The following is a 16803-nucleotide window of genomic DNA, read 5'->3' as shown; positions in this document are numbered from 1 at the left end:
TTGCACTGAAAGAGCAGGCTTAAGAGCAGTGATAGGTTCCTCTTGTTCATGTAATTTCAAGGTAATTTGTTTGAAAGCCAGGTTCCCTGAGAGACCATATGGAGTGCCCAAGCACAGAGCTGCTCTATTAACCCATTTGTATTGGAGCAACATAGCTAAAGCTTTGCAAAATGCTGATTTGCCATGTTAACCATGAGCCATTCTGTATGCATGGAGACACCAGTAAATTACATGAAACAGAAATAGGTGAGAAGGTCGACTCTGGTCACCTGAAGGTCTTCTCTTACGTTGTACTTGTGTATTTTAGGTGAAACTTGATTTTCTTGCACCAGCTCCAAGTACCCAACATTACACGCTGTACTTCATGAGTGATGCATATATGGGCTGTGACCAGGAGTACAAATTCAATATTGATGTCAAGGAAGCTGACAGTGAAGGTGAAAGTGACTCTGACTAAACATCCACTTGCAATTCATGACGTTGTAAGAACTGCTCTGAAGATCATCCATCACTGAGACATGGTTACATACTGTTTCTGCAAGGATTTACCTAAAAATGAAGGTTTTTTTTTGCAGTGACTACATACCATCTTCCTTCAACAGCAACGTTGCTTAATACTTTAGTTCAGGGTCTACAGTTCAGAACACAAATTTTGAATGTAGGGCTGCAGTAATTTGTTATACGTTTTAAGAATTGCATTTGGACCAAGTTTTTGCTACCTGCTTTTTCTTTTAACCCCCTACAAACTCCTTGCTAATGTACAGTTTTATTAAGTTTTGTCTGGTCTCTAAGTGAGTTGTGATAGCTTTGTACCCTATTCATTGTGATGAAAGGTTGGCCCTAATAAATGTTTAATTTTAAATTAACTGGTTTCTGTTTCAACTACAAATGTTTCATGTGATAGTTACCACACACGTCTTTTTCAAGTGTTTTGTGCTCCATTGTATCAGTTTCCAGGAGAAAGATCAACATTATTTTGGTCAGTCTGTTAGACATTGTTGAGTTTAGAGATTGACTGAACTTCACGTGAGCAACACATGGAGACAATTCAAAATTTGGTTTCAAAAAGTGTCCATTTCAATTTCAAAACATCAGACACAATGGAATGACTCAACAGTCTTTGTCCTCTCTTGGCCCAGGTCATCTGTAATGTAGAAACCTTACTTAAAGTTACAGGCACATAACAGTAATTGTCAACCTGTTTTGATTCACATGGACACAGAGTAAGCATGCATGATACTACTCAATTTGGCTTCTCTGAGCAGCACTTGCAACCTGAATTTTTTTTTCTACAAATCCATGATCCAAGCATGAGCAAGAGGATTGCACTTGAGTTTAAATGCAAGTGACAGCCCTGAACCTGAAAGCAATATCAGATTCAGGATCTTCAGTAGGTAATAACTCTGCTCCTTTGTGTCATAAAGAGCACAAGATGGGTGTGCAGATTGAAACCTAATCATCTCGGTCCCAGGCCAGGGCCCTGAGACCAGCCAGCAGCTCCTTCATCATTAACTTCACAATGATGTAAAGTTACAAGTTGGGATGTTTGTGCTTCAAGATCTGGACTTTAATAAAACATTGAGGTGACAAAATTGCCAGCCCATGTCTGTTTTCCTTTGACACTGAATAGCAAACCGTAACGGAGTTGCTGATCATTGTCATGAACATTAGGCTTCTTTTAATCAAATGATAATGAGCCTGACATCAGTGGTGGATAAGTTGTTGGAAGGGAATCTTGAGGGACAGGATTTACATGTATTTGGAAAGGCAAGGATTGATAAGGGATAATCAACATGGCTGTGTGTTTGGGAAGTAATGTCTCACAAACTTGATTGAGCTTTTTGAAGAGTAACAAAGAGAATTGGTAAGAGCAGAGTGGTGGATATAATTTATATAGACCTCAGGTGTTCAGCAAGATTCCCCATGGGAGACTGGTTAGCAAGGTTAGATCTCATGGAACACTGAGAACTAGCCATTTGGCTACACAACTGGCTTGAAGGTAGAAGACACAGTGGGTGGTGCTAGAGGGTTTTTTTCAGACTGGAGGCCTGTGAGTAGTGGAGTGCCACAAGGATTGGTGCTGGGTTCACTACATTGTGATTTTTGTAAATGATTTGGATTTGAACAGGTGGAGTTTAATTCAGATAAATGCAAGGTGCTGCACTTTTGGGAAAGCAAATCTGAGCAGGACTTATACACTTAATGGTAAGGTCCTCGGGAGTGTTGCTGAACAGAGACCTTGGAGTGCAGGTTCATAGCTCCCTGAAAGTGGAGTCACAGGTAGATAGGATAGTGAAGAAGGCGTTTGGTATACTTTCCTTTATTGGGCAAAGTATTGAGTACAGGAATTGGGAGGTCATGTTGCCGCTGTACAGGACATTGGTTAGGCCACTGTTGGAATATTGCGTGCAATTCTGGTCTCCTTCCTATCGCAAAAACGTTGTGAAACTTGAAAGGGTTTAGCAAAGTTTTACAAGGATGGTGCCAGAACTGGAGAATTTGAGCTACAGGCTGGGGCTGTTTTCCCTGGAGTGTCAGAGGCTGGGGGGGTGACCTTTAATCGAGGTTTATAAAATCATGAAGGGCATGTACAGACCACTTAGACAAGGTCTTTTCCCTGGAGGTGAGGGAGTCCAGAACTGGAAGGCCTAGGTTTTGGGTGAGAGGGGAAAGATATAAAAGAGACCTTAAGGGCAACTTTTTCATGCAGAGGGTGGTGTGGGTATGGAATGAGCTGCAACAGGAAGTGGTGGAGGCTGGTACGATTGCAACATTTAAAAGGTATATGAATAGGAAGGGTTTGGAGGGATATGGACCGGGTGCTGACAAGTGGGATATCTGGTTGGAACAGTCTGGATCCGTGCTCTACATCTATATGATCAATGATGAGTGGGATTGGAACACGCTGCTCAAGGTTACACATTTTCAGCTCATATCTCTCAACCAAACAGGGTAGCTGAAGCACGATTACCTGCCCCTTGCACTCTCACCAACTTGAAACTCTGCAATAATTATCACTGTCACTGATCAAAGTCCTCATACTCCCATCAAGTTGCACTGCAGGTGTATGTGCACAAGCTCGCAACATAGTTTAAGAACCTGCCCATAACCATAACAAGCTATGAAAGCACAACAACAAATTGCAGATTTGAAATATGTCTGAACTTGACAGGTTATGGGGCTGGAGTACAGACTTACACGAGGGAAGGCTTTGAGGAAGCCCAGTACGAGTGCTGCTGCTTTGACCAGTGCAGTTGGAATGTACAAATTCTAGTTGTCTGTTAAGTATTCTTCCCCATTTATAAAAGCTTGACAAATCTGCCACTCCTGTACAGAAATTGTTTCAAACCACAGATGTACATCTGAAGAATCTATTCGCAATATGCAATAGTTGTCTACCAGTTGTGTACAAGCCTAAATACATTTACACTCAACAGTGATTTTAATTGTCTTCCAAATGAAAGAGTAAACAAATTGTTAATGTTAAATTGTTAAGCTCCAGCCAGATTAGAGAAAGACAGAACATGACCATTGAGTGGAAACATAACTAGTGCAAATGTGAAAATGGGTAAATGTGTCATGGTGATTAATTCCAGACTAGACAGTGCGTATACAAGGCATTGGTACGGATATGTAACATTTTCACGTGATTGCATGCTTGCATTAATCTTCAAACTCGTATATCCAGATAGCAATGTCCCCATCATCACTGCAGGAAGCCAACAAGCCAGCTTGCTTGGGGTTCCAAGCCACACAATTGACATCCTGAGTGTGTGCTTTTGCAATGTGGGCCATTAATGAAAAGGTGGGTTGGTGTGGGTCTGAACCAGGGTCCTTCTCAAATATCCTGATTGCATCATCACCACATGCAGTTGCTATCGCATCAGTCATGTGACACCTGAAAGAAATGAGACTAAGTAAACACATCGCTAGACAGACATTTTGATCTGACCCAAGGAGGGTGTTCAACATCAAGAGTTTAAATAGAGTTAATATGAATAAACTCGTATCACTGTGATAATTAATCAAGAACACTCTTGATTGGTGAAAAGCCACAAAAAAAATTAAATGCAGCAAGTGAGAATCTGGAAGCAACAGGTTCAATGTTTAAAACTTGATAAATATATTTGAAACTGGAGAAGTTGTAAGTTATAGGGCTTTGGAAATTGAAGAATCCCATGATTATTTCTACTTGAGATCCATAAGAGAGATGCTGGGCCAAGTGGTTCCAACTATCCTGTTCCTTCACACCAGGCAGAATGAGAGTGGCGTTGATCTAACAATCATAAAAGCATTTCAAATGGGGAACTTGCCTTTTAAAAAGGTTACTGACAGAATAATGACTTTGAACTCACCAGGAGATGTCATAGATAGGACGACTGTGAAACCCAGATAGAGTGCAGACACATTTCCAAGACAGATCTGATCCACTGCATATCACACCTGCACCAAAAAGATAATCATGTCAAATTGAGACGACTCCCATCACACAAAATGTTGCAGTGTTTCAATTTTGAAGATTAAGAGTCAAAAAAATGAAGCACTTGTTTTACCAATGATACAAAACTTTTTCATAAATAATCCATTTTTGATAGTGCTGCATAATTTTCTTGATATCTTGAATACTGACTCAAATGTCATCTCATTTGTGACAACATTACTTGAGGCAGAACCAGATGAGTGGAATCTTCTCTGCCAACCCTAATGCAAGTCACAAACCTCACATCTAACAGAGATCACAGAACAAGTTTCCTACATGGCTTGAGGGTGGGGGGGTGGTTTCTGATGAAAATTCTAGGCCAGAAGCCATGGCAACTGAAGCAGCCGAGCCCAGTCCTCCACACAAGCATCAGTGGAATGGATTGTCACAGCTAAAATGGGAGCTTGCAGCACACAGGATTTGAGTAACCACCAGTATATTCGATGTCAGGTTCATTTTTTTCCCCATGAACAAGTGTCATTACAGACAACTGAAATGGTTTCTTTCCCCCACCACCTGTTATCCATCTCCACCAACTACCCATGTTCCCAATTAACCAGTTTACTGACAAAGCCCCAAAAGAATAGTACAATGCTCAGCTCAGTCACTTTACCTTGTTCATTGCCAGGCCTGTATGCTTTCCAAATTTTAACAGTTTTGTCATCACTGCAAGATACCAAATGCTCCCCAGTTTTATCAAATGCAATGCTCCAAACTGTAGACTCATGACCTTCAAGAGTGTCAACACAGACCCAGTCATCATCTTCCTCCTTGTATAGTTTAATGCTGTTATCATAGCTTCCAGAAGCCAGGAACTAGTGTTGAATTGAGAAATACACATTAACAGTTAGTTGTACAGTCTTTACTACATTGCATCGTTGAAAAGGTACACCATATCTGGCTCATAAGACAATATATCCAATCTAAATCAAAAGACACAGATACTGCAAACAATTAAGAACAGCAGTGAGGAATGTAAACCATGTGGTTCTTGAGAACTCTTACCTCTCCCTTTGGGTGCCAGATGACATGTTTGACATCCTGAGTATGAGCATTCAGTACACTCACACACTCATAATCATCATCTTCATCCACTAAAAAGCAAATGAGAATGCCATGAACAGTTTTTCATAGAGTCCTTACTCAATGAACTGAACCGTAATCCCTTAGCAGCATGCACTACTAATTTCAGACAGTTGAGTCTGCGACAGGCCCGCAGTTTACAAAAACATATATGGCATTTTGCTTTATTATTGATGTTGAAAGTTTTGACCCTTGCATCCACTCAATGTTTATTGTGCCCAGTTGATGGAGGGAATCCTGAGGGACAGGATGGACATGTATTTGCAAAGGCAAGGACTGATTAGGGATAGTCAACATGGCTTAGTGCATGGGAAATCATGTCTCACAAACTTGATTGAGTTTTCTGAAGAAGTAACAAAGAGGATTGATGAGGGCAGAGCAGTAGATATGATCTATATGAACTTCAGTAAGGCATTCAACAAGGTTCCCCATGGGAGACTGATTAGCAAGATTAGATCTCATGGAATAGAGGGAGAACTCGCCATTTGGATACAGAACTGGCTCAAAGGTAGAAGACAGAGGGTGGTGGTGGAGGGTTGTTTTTCAGACTGGAGGCCCGTGACCAGTGGAGTGCCACAAGGATCGGTGCTGGCTCCTCTCCTTTTTTGTCATTTACATGAATGATTTTGATGCAAGAATAAGAGATACAGTTAGTAAGTTTGCAGATGACATCAAAATTGGAGGTGTAGTGGAAAGCCAAGAGGGTTACCTCAGATTACAACAGGATCTGGACCAGGTGGGCCATTGGGCTGAGAAGTAGCAGATGAAATCAGATAAATGTAAGGTGCTGCATTTTGGGAAAGCAAATCTTAGCAGGACTTATACACTTAATGGTAAGGTCGTAGGGAGTGTTGCTGAACAAAGAGACCTTGGGGTGCAGGTTCATAGCTCCTTGAAAGTGCAGGTAGATAGGAACAGTGAAAAAGGCGTTTGGTATACTTTCCTTTATTGGTCAGGGTATCAAGTACAGGAGTTGGGAGGTCATGTTGTGGCTGTAAAGGACATTGGTTAGGCCACCGTTGGAATACCATGTGCAATTCTGGTCTCCTTCCTATCGTAAAGATGTTGTGAAACTTGAAAGGGTTCAGAAAAGAACCACAAGGATATTACCGGGGTTGGAGAATTTGAGCTATAGGGAGAGGCTGAACAAGCTGGGGCTGTTTTCCCTGGAGCATTGGAGGCTGGGGGTTGACCTTATAGTGATTTATAAAATAATGAGGGGCCTGGATAGGATTAATAGACAAAGTGTTTTTTTCCTGGGGTGGGGGAGTCCAGAACTGGACGGCATAGGTTTATGGTGCGAGGGGAAAAATATAAGAGAGACCTAAGGGGCAACTTTTTCGGTCAGAGGGTGGTACATGTATAGAATGAGCTGCCAGAGGAAGTGGTGGAGGCTGGTACAATTGCAACATTTAAGAGGCATTTGGATGGGTATATGAATAGGAAGGGTTTGGAGGGATATGGGCAGGTGGGACGAGATTGGGTTGGGATATCTGGTCGGCATGGACGGGTTGGACCAAAGGGTCTGTTTCCATGCTGTACATCTCTATGACTCTTTACAACACTTTGCTCCCATCTACATATCTTATTAAATCTTGTCCTTGTTGTCATCCTTCAGACTACACACAATCTTTGAAGGAGTTGACAGTACAGATGTGACATCATTACACTCTGAACTGATAGGAAGTGGATTAGGATCATGAGAGCCAGTCAAATTTAATTAGAGTTAATCAAGTATGCAATCATAAACCATCTCAGCAGCATAGCTAACTATAAAACTATTAATTTGCATAATATCCTATCTGATTGATGGATGCTTTTTTGGTATAAAAACATGCAATCCTTAGTAGGCAGCTATCTACTGTGGTTGAGCCTTAACATGACAGAATAAATAACAAAATACACCTTTTATCCACAATGCCAATATATTTGGTGACTTTCAAGACTAGACTGCCAAGGTTTATCCCACTGTATTACGCAAATTTAAAACACAAAGGAGGCTATTTGGCCCATCATGTTTGTAGAAGCTGAGTTCAAGCTTATGAAAGTCAGAACCTCAAGCACATATTCAGCTACTTAAGTATTATGGGGTTTCTGCTTTTCCCACCCTTTCAGACATGTCTCAGGTGCTTTGCAAAATGGCATTTTCAAAGACGCTAAATTCAAAGTATCTCACCTTCCCAAACCCATACACTTTTATCCCTGCTGCATGTTGCAAGAAGACTGCCAGATGGAGCCCAGGCTACAGATTTCACTTCATTCTCGTGTCCTTCCAGTGTTGTCAAAAGCTATGAAAACAAACACCAAACCTGAGAATCTTAACACTCAAACGTATGCCAAATTTACTGCTTCGATCAGTTCACAGAAGCACCAATGTAACTAACACATTGATTTAACATATTTTCGTCTTACCTGAGGTTCAAGTCATCTATAAAACTGCTCCCAAAAATGTCGTCATATTATTTTTGAAAACATTCTCTCAACATAAAGATTCAGACTATAATAATACAATGCTCTTGGCAGTTTTCTGGAGGAAGTGAAGAGTTGGAGAGCGATGCAAGGGCCTAGTATTGAAAAAGAGTGTGTGCTGGAGGGCAGATGGAGATGGGGCAGGAGAGAGAAAGGATGAAGCGTGCAGGGGGGCTGACATGAGGAAGGTATGGGAGGGAGGAAAGCTAAGGGAGAAGAGGAAGAGTAGGGAGGACAGCAAGTTAAGAGGAATCAAGGTTGGGGAAGGAGGGGCAATAATGCAGTAACAGCGACAGGATTAATTGGGTGCTCAGCTCATCTGTGTCTGTTGTGGTTCTGTTCGCCGAGCTGGGAGTTTTTGTTGCAAACATTTCGTCCCCTTTCTAGGTGACATCCTCGGTGCTTGGGAGCTTCACAGAAACATCACAGAAGCGCTTCACAGGAGGCTCCCTAGCACTGAGGATGTCACCTAGAAAGGGGATAAAACGTTTGCAACAAAAACTCCCAGCTCGGCGAACAGAACCACAACAATGAGCATCCGAGCTACAAATCTCCTCCCAAAACTTTGATCATCTGTGTCTTCTGGAGTGATAAGAGTTGTACAATATGGACACAGATCTTTTAAAAGCTGATGACAGAATCCGATGCTCTGGGGGTATAAGACCGGAGAAAATTGAACAATTGAGAGGAGAACTGCTAAGCCAATGACATCTGCAGCTGCCAGAGAATAGCTCTCTTAAAGGTACCTTTATCAAGCAGCAACCTGTGAAGCATAATCCCTAAAAAGAAAAGACACAGGAAGATCCAAATAGAAGATCTGACAGCTGGGCGGATTTGAAAACTTGATTCTTTGGTAAACTTTAATCGGGGGTGGTTTATCGGACTAGTATTATCGAAGGGAAGGTAAAAGATTGGTTCAAGGAAGGAGCTGTAAATAGTCGTTTGTTAATTATTCTGTTATACTTTAAGAAATAAAGTTGTTAATTTTTAATTTAAATAGTTTTTGGCCTCTCAAATTTTCATAGATTACTGCACAGGATGAATCTTTTCTGTGTTGCTGGTTTAAATTAAGCAGGAGGGTTTAACCCATGTCGTAGCACTCTGAACCTGCTCTACAAGGCTTCTTTATTTAGCAATACACCTCAGGACCTTTCCATTAAGTGTATAAATTCTGCCCTGATTTGCCTTACCAAAATGTCACATCTCATATTTATCTCAGTTCAACTTCATCTGCCACTCCTCAGCCTAAGTTATCGTGGAGCTGTTGTATTCTGAGGTGTCATATGCAAAACTTACTAACCATACCATCTATGTTCACATCCAAATCATTTATGCAAATTACAGAAAGCAGCAGACCCAGGACCCATGTTAGCAGCACACCGATAGTCAATGACCTCCAATCCTAAAAGCAACCCTCTGACAGCACTCTCTGTCTCCTACCTACAAGCCAACTTTGTCTCAAAAAGATCAGTTCTCTTTGTATTCCATGTTATTTAAATCATACCATAACACACAGAAGCAGAAGTAGGCTATTCAGCCCAGTGACTTGGCTGATCATAACTCTCAATTCTCTCAGTTATTAAAAATCTGTCAATCTCATCCTTAAATAACCCAGCCTTGCCAGTCCTCTGCGGTGAAGAATTTCAGCGATTCACTGTACTTTGGGAGAAAAATTTCCTCCACATCTGTCTTAAATGGACCATTCTGCAGTCTGAGGTTGTGCACTCCAGACTTGGACTGCTCTGCAAGGTGAATCAACCTCTCAACGACTTACCCTGCCAATAGCCCTAGGAATGTTTCACCTTTCTGCAGGGTCACCTCTCACTCTTCTATACTTCAACGGGTCCACGCCCAACCTCCACAACATTTAGATTTTAGATTACTTACAGTGTGGAAACAGGCCCTTCGGCCCAACAAGTCCACACCGACCCGCCGAAGCGCAACCCACCCATACCCCTACCCCTACATATACCCCTTACCTAACACTATGGGCAATTTAGCATGGCCAATTCACCTGACCCGCACATCTTTGGACTGTGGGAGGAAACCGGAGCACCCGGAGGAAACCCACGCAGACACGGGGAGAACGTGCAAACTCCACACAGTCAGTCGCCTGAGGTGGGAATTGAACCCAGGTCTCTGGCGCTGTGAGGCAGCAGTGCTAACCACTGTGCCGCCCTAAATCTCCTCGCTCAGTCCTTCCATACCCAACCGAGTGAACCTTCTCTGGCCTGCCTCCAATTGGCAGTGCATATGTCCCCCTGGACACAATCTGAGCAGAACATCCCCGCTTTGGACACAAGGCCAACCTTTCCTTGGCCTCTCTGAATTTGTGGGCTCTGCGGTCTGCCCGAAGAGGGTACATCCTCTCCACACCGTTCCTGTCAAGATCCTCCCCCCACCCTCCACTTCAAGGGTCATCTCGATGTCCACCTCCATGAAGGGGTGGGGGGGGGCACACTGGCAGCCATTAAGTGTCACAGCTGGAGCTCGGGGTGCGCTACCTCAAACACGGCCTCCTTCTTCCTCCAGATGCAGGTGGTGGCGTCGAAGCTGACCGAAGCAAGGTAGGTACCGCACGGCGACCAGGAGACCTTCCGCACGGTCCGCTGGTGCCCATCTTCCAGGAGGCACTTGCACAGCCAGGAAGACCCTGGGGTGGGGGAAACAGAAATAAAGTCAGGAGAATGAAAGTCCAGGCCCCGTGTACAACCCGCCCCGGCCGATCGATGGGGAAAGCCGCTCGCACCTTCTCTGGCCCAAATCCGCACCGCCCGGTCGCCTCCACACGAAGCGAGCAGCGTCCCGCTCGGGCTCCAGGCCACATACCAGGCCCGCGAGTCCGGGTGCGCCGAGAAACGCGCCTCGAGCGCCAACCGCCGTTTCATCCCGGGCGCGCGGCTGACCTGCCCTCGACAGACGCGCCAGCCCCCTCAGCCACCCCTGCTCCGGATTGGTTGGAGGACTCGCCAGCGCCTGCTTCCGATTCGCGGACCCGTTACGCCCATCAAGTGCAGATGTCACCAATCACCAGGAAGCGCCGAGGGCGGGTGTGAACTCCTCGGACATCACATCCGGTGTTAGTTTCGGCTGGGTCGATCGGAAGCGGATACGCAGCTGATGGCTCCTCTCTTGTAAATTATTGTTGTCGGTGACTTCTGTCGGGGTTTCGGCGATCAGTCGCTGTCTCGCGGCGGCCCGGGCCGGGAAGGAGGATGTATGGACACGCGGGAGCCGGTCTGGCAGGGTCGCGCCGGCGTCCCGGCGCTGGGGGAGCTCTCCCGAAGCAAACGGAGCGGAGCTTGGCATCGGCGGTGCCGGGCGCGCTCTCGGTGACTGCGCTGTGCACGGCGTTGGCGGAACCGGCTTGGCTGCGCGCGCACGGGGGCATGTGCCCACGGCAGGAGCTCGGGGTCGCGGATGTTCTGGGACGCCTGGACTCGGCCCTGTTGGAAGGTAAGGGAAGTGGGAAGGTGTGGTTTAGTGGGCGGAGGAGGAAACCCAGAGGAGAGGGCGTTGCTGAGGCATCGTCTGCGAGGGCAGGAATGCAAGATAGTGCTTCCTCTTTGTGTCTGGATGTTGGACATCTCAGTTATTCACTGTCCTCCCTCCCGCTGTGAAATAGCCTGTCCATGTTGGGACTTGTTACCTCCTTTATGATACCCGAGAAAAGTCGCGCAGTTTCCAACGACAGTATGTCCCAAACCAGGAAGCGCAGGCAGCAAGGTCCCAGGAACAGACCATACATCTGACACCCGTTTCTTTGAGTTTATTAAGGACTTCGTCGAATCCACGTAGTGTGAAAGCAGGTCAAATTGGCGCAACGAGTCCACACTTGCTGTTCCGAAGAGCGCCCCAAAGGAATAGAGAATTCGACGTTTCGAGCATAAGCCCTTCATCAGGCTTATGCTCGAAACGTCGAATTCTCTATTCCTGAGATGCTGCCTAACCTGCTGTGCTTTGACCAGCAACACATTTGCAGCTGTGATCTCCAGCATCTGCAGACCTAATTTTTTACTCGAAGAGCGCCCCAATCCAGATGCCACCCCGCCGCCTGCATTTCCCATGGTACATCCACCTCACCTGCACATCTCGGAATTGTGGCGGATTCTGGAGGAAACTTATGCAGACACTGGGAGGAAAGTACCAACTCCACGCAAACAGATCCCTCCTACTTGTTCAAAATTGTGCTTTGGAATATCTTGCTTCCACTTGAGAGAGGCTTATCGGGGTTTAAAAGGGGCCATGTCTGAGTATTGTATTGAGTATTCCATCAGTGGAATGTGAATTTTGGTTGTGAATCCAAGAGTGGACTTCAGTCAATAATCTGTGACTTGAAGACAAAAATCCTTCCAAAAAAGTCACAGCTGACATGAAACTTAGCTTGTGATTTCAAGTAAGCATGGGTGGCACGGTTGCTCAGTGGTTAGCACTGCTGCCTTATAGCGCCAGGGTCCCAGGTTTGATTCCAACCTCGGGTGACTGTCTGTTTGGAGTTTGCACATTCTCCCATGTCTGCGTGGGTTTCCTCTGTGTCTGGTTTCCTCCCACAGTCCAAAGATGTGCAGGTCAGGTGAATTGACCATGCTAAATTGCCCATCGTGTAAGGTGCATTAGTCAGAGGGAAATGGGTCTCGGTGGGTTACCCTTGAGGTTGTGCCAAAGTGCCTACAGCATGGAAACAAGCCATCTTAAAAAATAAAAATTGCTGGAAAAACTCAGCTCTAGCTGCACCTGTTGAGCAAAATCAGGGTTAATATTTCAGCTCTGGTGACCCTTTCTCAGAAGTGGAATTCCTTTTATAATACAAATGTTTTCATAAGAGGCAAGACCATCTTTCAAATTTTAAACATTGAGTAGGAGTAAGTGGAAAGTTATTGTCTGGTGAAAAGTTAATTCTAAGCCATTATTCGAGTTGCTTCTGTGATGTTGAATTCTATTTAATCTGGTTGTTGATTTACGATGTGAAGCAGTCTGATACTCATTTCTTCTGTTTTCACAGATTATTGTATGAATCCTCAGACTGTGCTCCTGCTGCGGGTTATTGGTGCCTTTTGTTTCCTGGGGATTCTTTGCAGTTTGTCTGCTTTTCTACTTGACGTGTTTGGACCAAAACATCCAGCGTTGAAGATTACTCGCAGATACGCCTTTGCTCATATTCTCACAGGTGCGACCGAGTGAAACTAGATATTTTTAAACATGCTAGATTAATTTGGTTGTTTTGAGTACTTAAAACACTATTCTGCAAGTCACTTTTGAAATGATGAATACATCTCAAAAGGAAGACTTTTTTTAGTTAGGGAATCGGAAGATGCAGCAGGACTCGTTGACTTCTTTCTTCAGTGCTGCTGTTGAAGCGCTTGAGGAGACCCTTCATGTTATCATATTTGTTATTTATTTTTCTTTTGACGACATGTTTAGAACTTTGGCAGTTTTGTTTCATTTTTTCAATGCTGGAGAACTGAAACAGAAACAAATTGGTGAAGTTTGTCTGGTAGCATCTGTGGCGAGAAAGCAGAGTTCATGTCCAGTGACTCTTCATCCAAACATGCTGATGGAAAATTGCTGTTTGTATCCTCTGGGCCATTAGGGATCAGGAATAAATGATGGCCCAGCCAGAGAATACCAATGCCCCATGAATTAATTATTTAGAAAAGGTCCTCTATGTTTCATATTTGGAACTAATTAATCACAATTGTTTTGCCACTCCCACTGTTTTGTGCAGAATTGTCCCATATTTTCATAAGGGGTAACAATTTGGGAACTGGGTATGTTTGTCACCCAGTTGCACAAGATGACATTTGGCACAAAAACTGCAATTCTAATGAGTAATTTAAAATGGGCATTGAACTGTGTCCAACAGCAGATCTTTTCCTTTTGTGGTTGGAAACAAATTTGAGATAGGCCTCTGAATCCAAACCTCATTCCTCAGGGAAGGGAGTGGGAATCTGACTTGGTTGAGTTGGAAACAAACACCAACCAAAACGCTTGGCCCAACTGATACATTTTCCAACGAACTTCAGTGGATTTGGGAGAAAAGTGGGCACCAGGAGCAGGTTGCCTTTGAGCAAATAGTGGAAAATAGTGGCCATGAGGCTTCCTCGCTGTGAACCTGTTTATTTCCGTCCTGTTCCACTTGTACACAAGTTTGCTGTGACATCCTCTCTACATCCCTTGAGCCCTTCCAACCACCACTCATGTGTCCGTCTTCCTGCATGTACAAACTTAGTCAATGCACATCATTACCTTTCCCGACTCATGTATACTCCACTCCACCTCTTTTCCACCCTCCCCCATCCACTCTTCCTCCCTCCCGCACATGTTTTGGAGTGAACAATGGTTTTGTTTGCAAAGCTAGCTCTCTTTGATTTAGACATCAGTTGTTTCCCATGTTGCTGCTGATTGGTTCACTAAATTGTTTCTGCTTGGAGTGCCGTCCCCTGGCATAATTTTCCAATTCTGTTTGGAATCTTGGCAGCAAACTGCATGTTGTATAAACTCGTTGATAAGGATGAGTTGACACTTGAAAGTTATTAGAATTTTGTCCGAGCACCCCCCATCCTTGCTCTAGTCACCGTTTTTTTTTTTATTACCTACAGTTCTGCAATGTGCTACAGTGATCGGGTTCTGTTACTGGGCCTCAGAATTGATCCTCGCTCTTCAGCAGCAACACAAAAAATATCATGGTTCCCGTGTCTACGTGACCTTTGCTGTTAGCTTTTACTTGGTGGCCGGAGCTGGGGGAGCATCCATCTTGGCAACAGCTGCTAACCTTCTCCGACACTACCCAACTGAGGAAGAGGAACAAGCACTGGAACTGCTATCAGAAATGGAAGAGAATGAACCATATCCAGTGGAATATGAAATTGTCAACCAGTTCCAACCTCCCCCTGCCTACACCCCCTGAATTTCAGGACACATAATTTTCTTTTCTCCAACTTCACTTCACTTGACTGTTCAAACTTGTTCAGTGGAATTCTCAACCTCGACCACTTCACTCCAACTTCTCATCATCCTTCCAGCTCGGAGGCCGAAAGCTGTGATCATCTCAGCTACTAAAACATTGGTTTTATTTTAAATGAATCAACTTGTTCAGACATGTTATGATGCATTTCTAGGATTGGTGAGATAAGAACCTGGGTATTCTGGTTCAGAGGTGATGAGACCTTTTTTGAGTGAGTTGGAGTTGACTTCTCAACAGTGATCATACTTGTTAAAGAGGCAGTACCTTTTTAACTTCGGAAGGCTGTATGTGATCACTTGTGACGTTAAACATTTTATAGACTTCAAATCTTTTCATGCTTTAAATAAACTACAATTATGTGCTTTTATTATTATTGTTTTGAATACTTCCAAAACAATTTGATTCTGAAACATGTCCATGTTCTTGTAAAGGGATTTAAAAATTTTTTGCCCACAATTGAATGACTATTGCAATACGCCGCAGTCAAAAGGATACTGTCTCTGATTTCTTAGCCTGAAAGTGAGCTTTTGCTTGTTTGCACCGTCGTATTAAACACTTGCATATTTACAACTTCACTTATGTAAAACAAGGAAATATCTAAACAAGGAATACTTAGCGAGAGAATAAGAGAGCCTTTGAGAAATCTTCGGAGTGAGGTAGGGAAATGTACAGTTCACATTATGAATTTGGCAGGCCCATGAACTGACCAACTGGGATTAGTTTTGTTTTAGTTTGTTCAGTTGCTTTGTTTGAAGTTTATGTTCCCTATCCCAATTATCATATGGGAAGAGGAGGGAAAAGCACTAAATCAGATCCCAAAGAATACTGTTATTAGCTTTTATAGTAAGGGAACACAACAAATTTCGAGTGTGGATTTTTAAATGTTGTTAAATTCTGCCTCATGACTGTAGTTTGGCAAAATATCACAATTTTTTTTAATTGCATGGAAGCAAAAACCGATCACAGATAGCTTTTCAATGGGAGGACAGTTGATCACAGAAATCCCAGTGAGAGACAATTGCATTCTTCACATTTAGAGTTTTCAAACATTGGCAAACATCAAGTGAGGATTAGGTTAAATAGGGTCTTTTTTATGTTTTACTAATTAAAAGCAGAAAGGATATATTTTCCCCAGGGATATTACACCCATCATCTCTGGTTAAATCATTGTTTTTAAAATCATCATTTGCATCTCTTCTGGGATTATGTTAACTTTCGACGACAGATTTTCCTTTGGATCCACACTGCAGTTGTGTTATAAGGCATGGCAGCAAGGATGTGAAGCACTTTCGCTTCCTTGAGAGAGATAGATTTCAGAGTGTGAGAGACAGGATGACCTGCTTGACCAGAAATACAACAGCCCCACCTGTTGTTATTTTTCAGGCATGCCTTTGTGGTAAGTGATGTAAATTAAACAAGATTGTCAACCACAAACACACACGTGTTGCAGAATGATTCACACCCAGGCTGGCGAATTACTTGTGGACTTTCATTTGTCACTTAGTATCGTGTCTTACTAGCTTTGTGTCTTGACCATGAATGCACTTTAAAATGATGGAAGTTGTGAAACTGGACTAAGAAGAACAATAGTGGGAGTTAAATTGGATGCAACAAATAGCAAAATATCCTTCTTCTGGTCAAACCAAGATCATTCAGCATTCCCTGAACCAACTGTTGCTTTTCTCAAGTAACAACCAGCTGTTGTGTAATTGGGAAATATACCAGCAATTTTTCAGGAAGCCACATGTTATTCCCAACAAGCCCAGAACAAGTGGGCTTAATCTTCTCCATTACAACCAGGTTTGAC

The 16803-nt window shown here is 43.6% G+C and overlaps 3 protein-coding genes across 3 annotated transcripts in view; 2 read left to right on the top strand and 1 right to left on the bottom strand.

The window, feature by feature from the left end:
* snrnp200 (small nuclear ribonucleoprotein 200 (U5)) overlaps window positions 1-866 on the top strand; it is a 46543-nt gene extending 45677 nt beyond the window's left edge. The window contains exon 45 of the mRNA XM_060856644.1: window positions 308-866. Within this exon, the coding sequence (XP_060712627.1) occupies window positions 308-457 (150 nt within the window). The 3' untranslated portion in view covers window positions 458-866. The remainder of the gene's footprint in view (window positions 1-307) is intronic.
* Window positions 867-1054: 188 nt separating this feature from the next.
* ciao1 (cytosolic iron-sulfur assembly component 1) lies at window positions 1055-11086 on the bottom strand. Its single transcript, XM_060856649.1, has 7 exons — window positions 10782-11086; window positions 10537-10685; window positions 7740-7851; window positions 5486-5574; window positions 5094-5295; window positions 4356-4443; window positions 1055-3898 (listed from the first exon to the last, which is right to left on the bottom strand). The coding sequence occupies exons 1-7, from the start codon at window positions 10918-10920 to the stop codon at window positions 3664-3666; spliced, it is 1014 nt and encodes a 337-aa protein (XP_060712632.1). The 5' UTR covers window positions 10921-11086; the 3' UTR covers window positions 1055-3663.
* A 5-nt stretch (window positions 11087-11091) lies between these two features.
* Window positions 11092-16430, top strand: tmem127 (transmembrane protein 127). The gene is made up of 3 exons (XM_060856652.1): window positions 11092-11488; window positions 13035-13199; window positions 14632-16430. The coding sequence occupies exons 1-3, from the start codon at window positions 11248-11250 to the stop codon at window positions 14937-14939; spliced, it is 714 nt and encodes a 237-aa protein (XP_060712635.1). The 5' UTR covers window positions 11092-11247; the 3' UTR covers window positions 14940-16430.
* Window positions 16431-16803: the final 373 nt, after the last annotated feature.

The sequence above is a fragment of the Hemiscyllium ocellatum genome, chromosome 48 (genome assembly GCF_020745735.1).
Source record: "Hemiscyllium ocellatum isolate sHemOce1 chromosome 48, sHemOce1.pat.X.cur, whole genome shotgun sequence".
NCBI classification, from domain to species: Eukaryota; Metazoa; Chordata; class Chondrichthyes; order Orectolobiformes; family Hemiscylliidae; genus Hemiscyllium; species Hemiscyllium ocellatum.
Note: the sequence above shows the minus strand (reverse complement) of the source record. Positions and strands in the feature narration are given on the sequence as shown.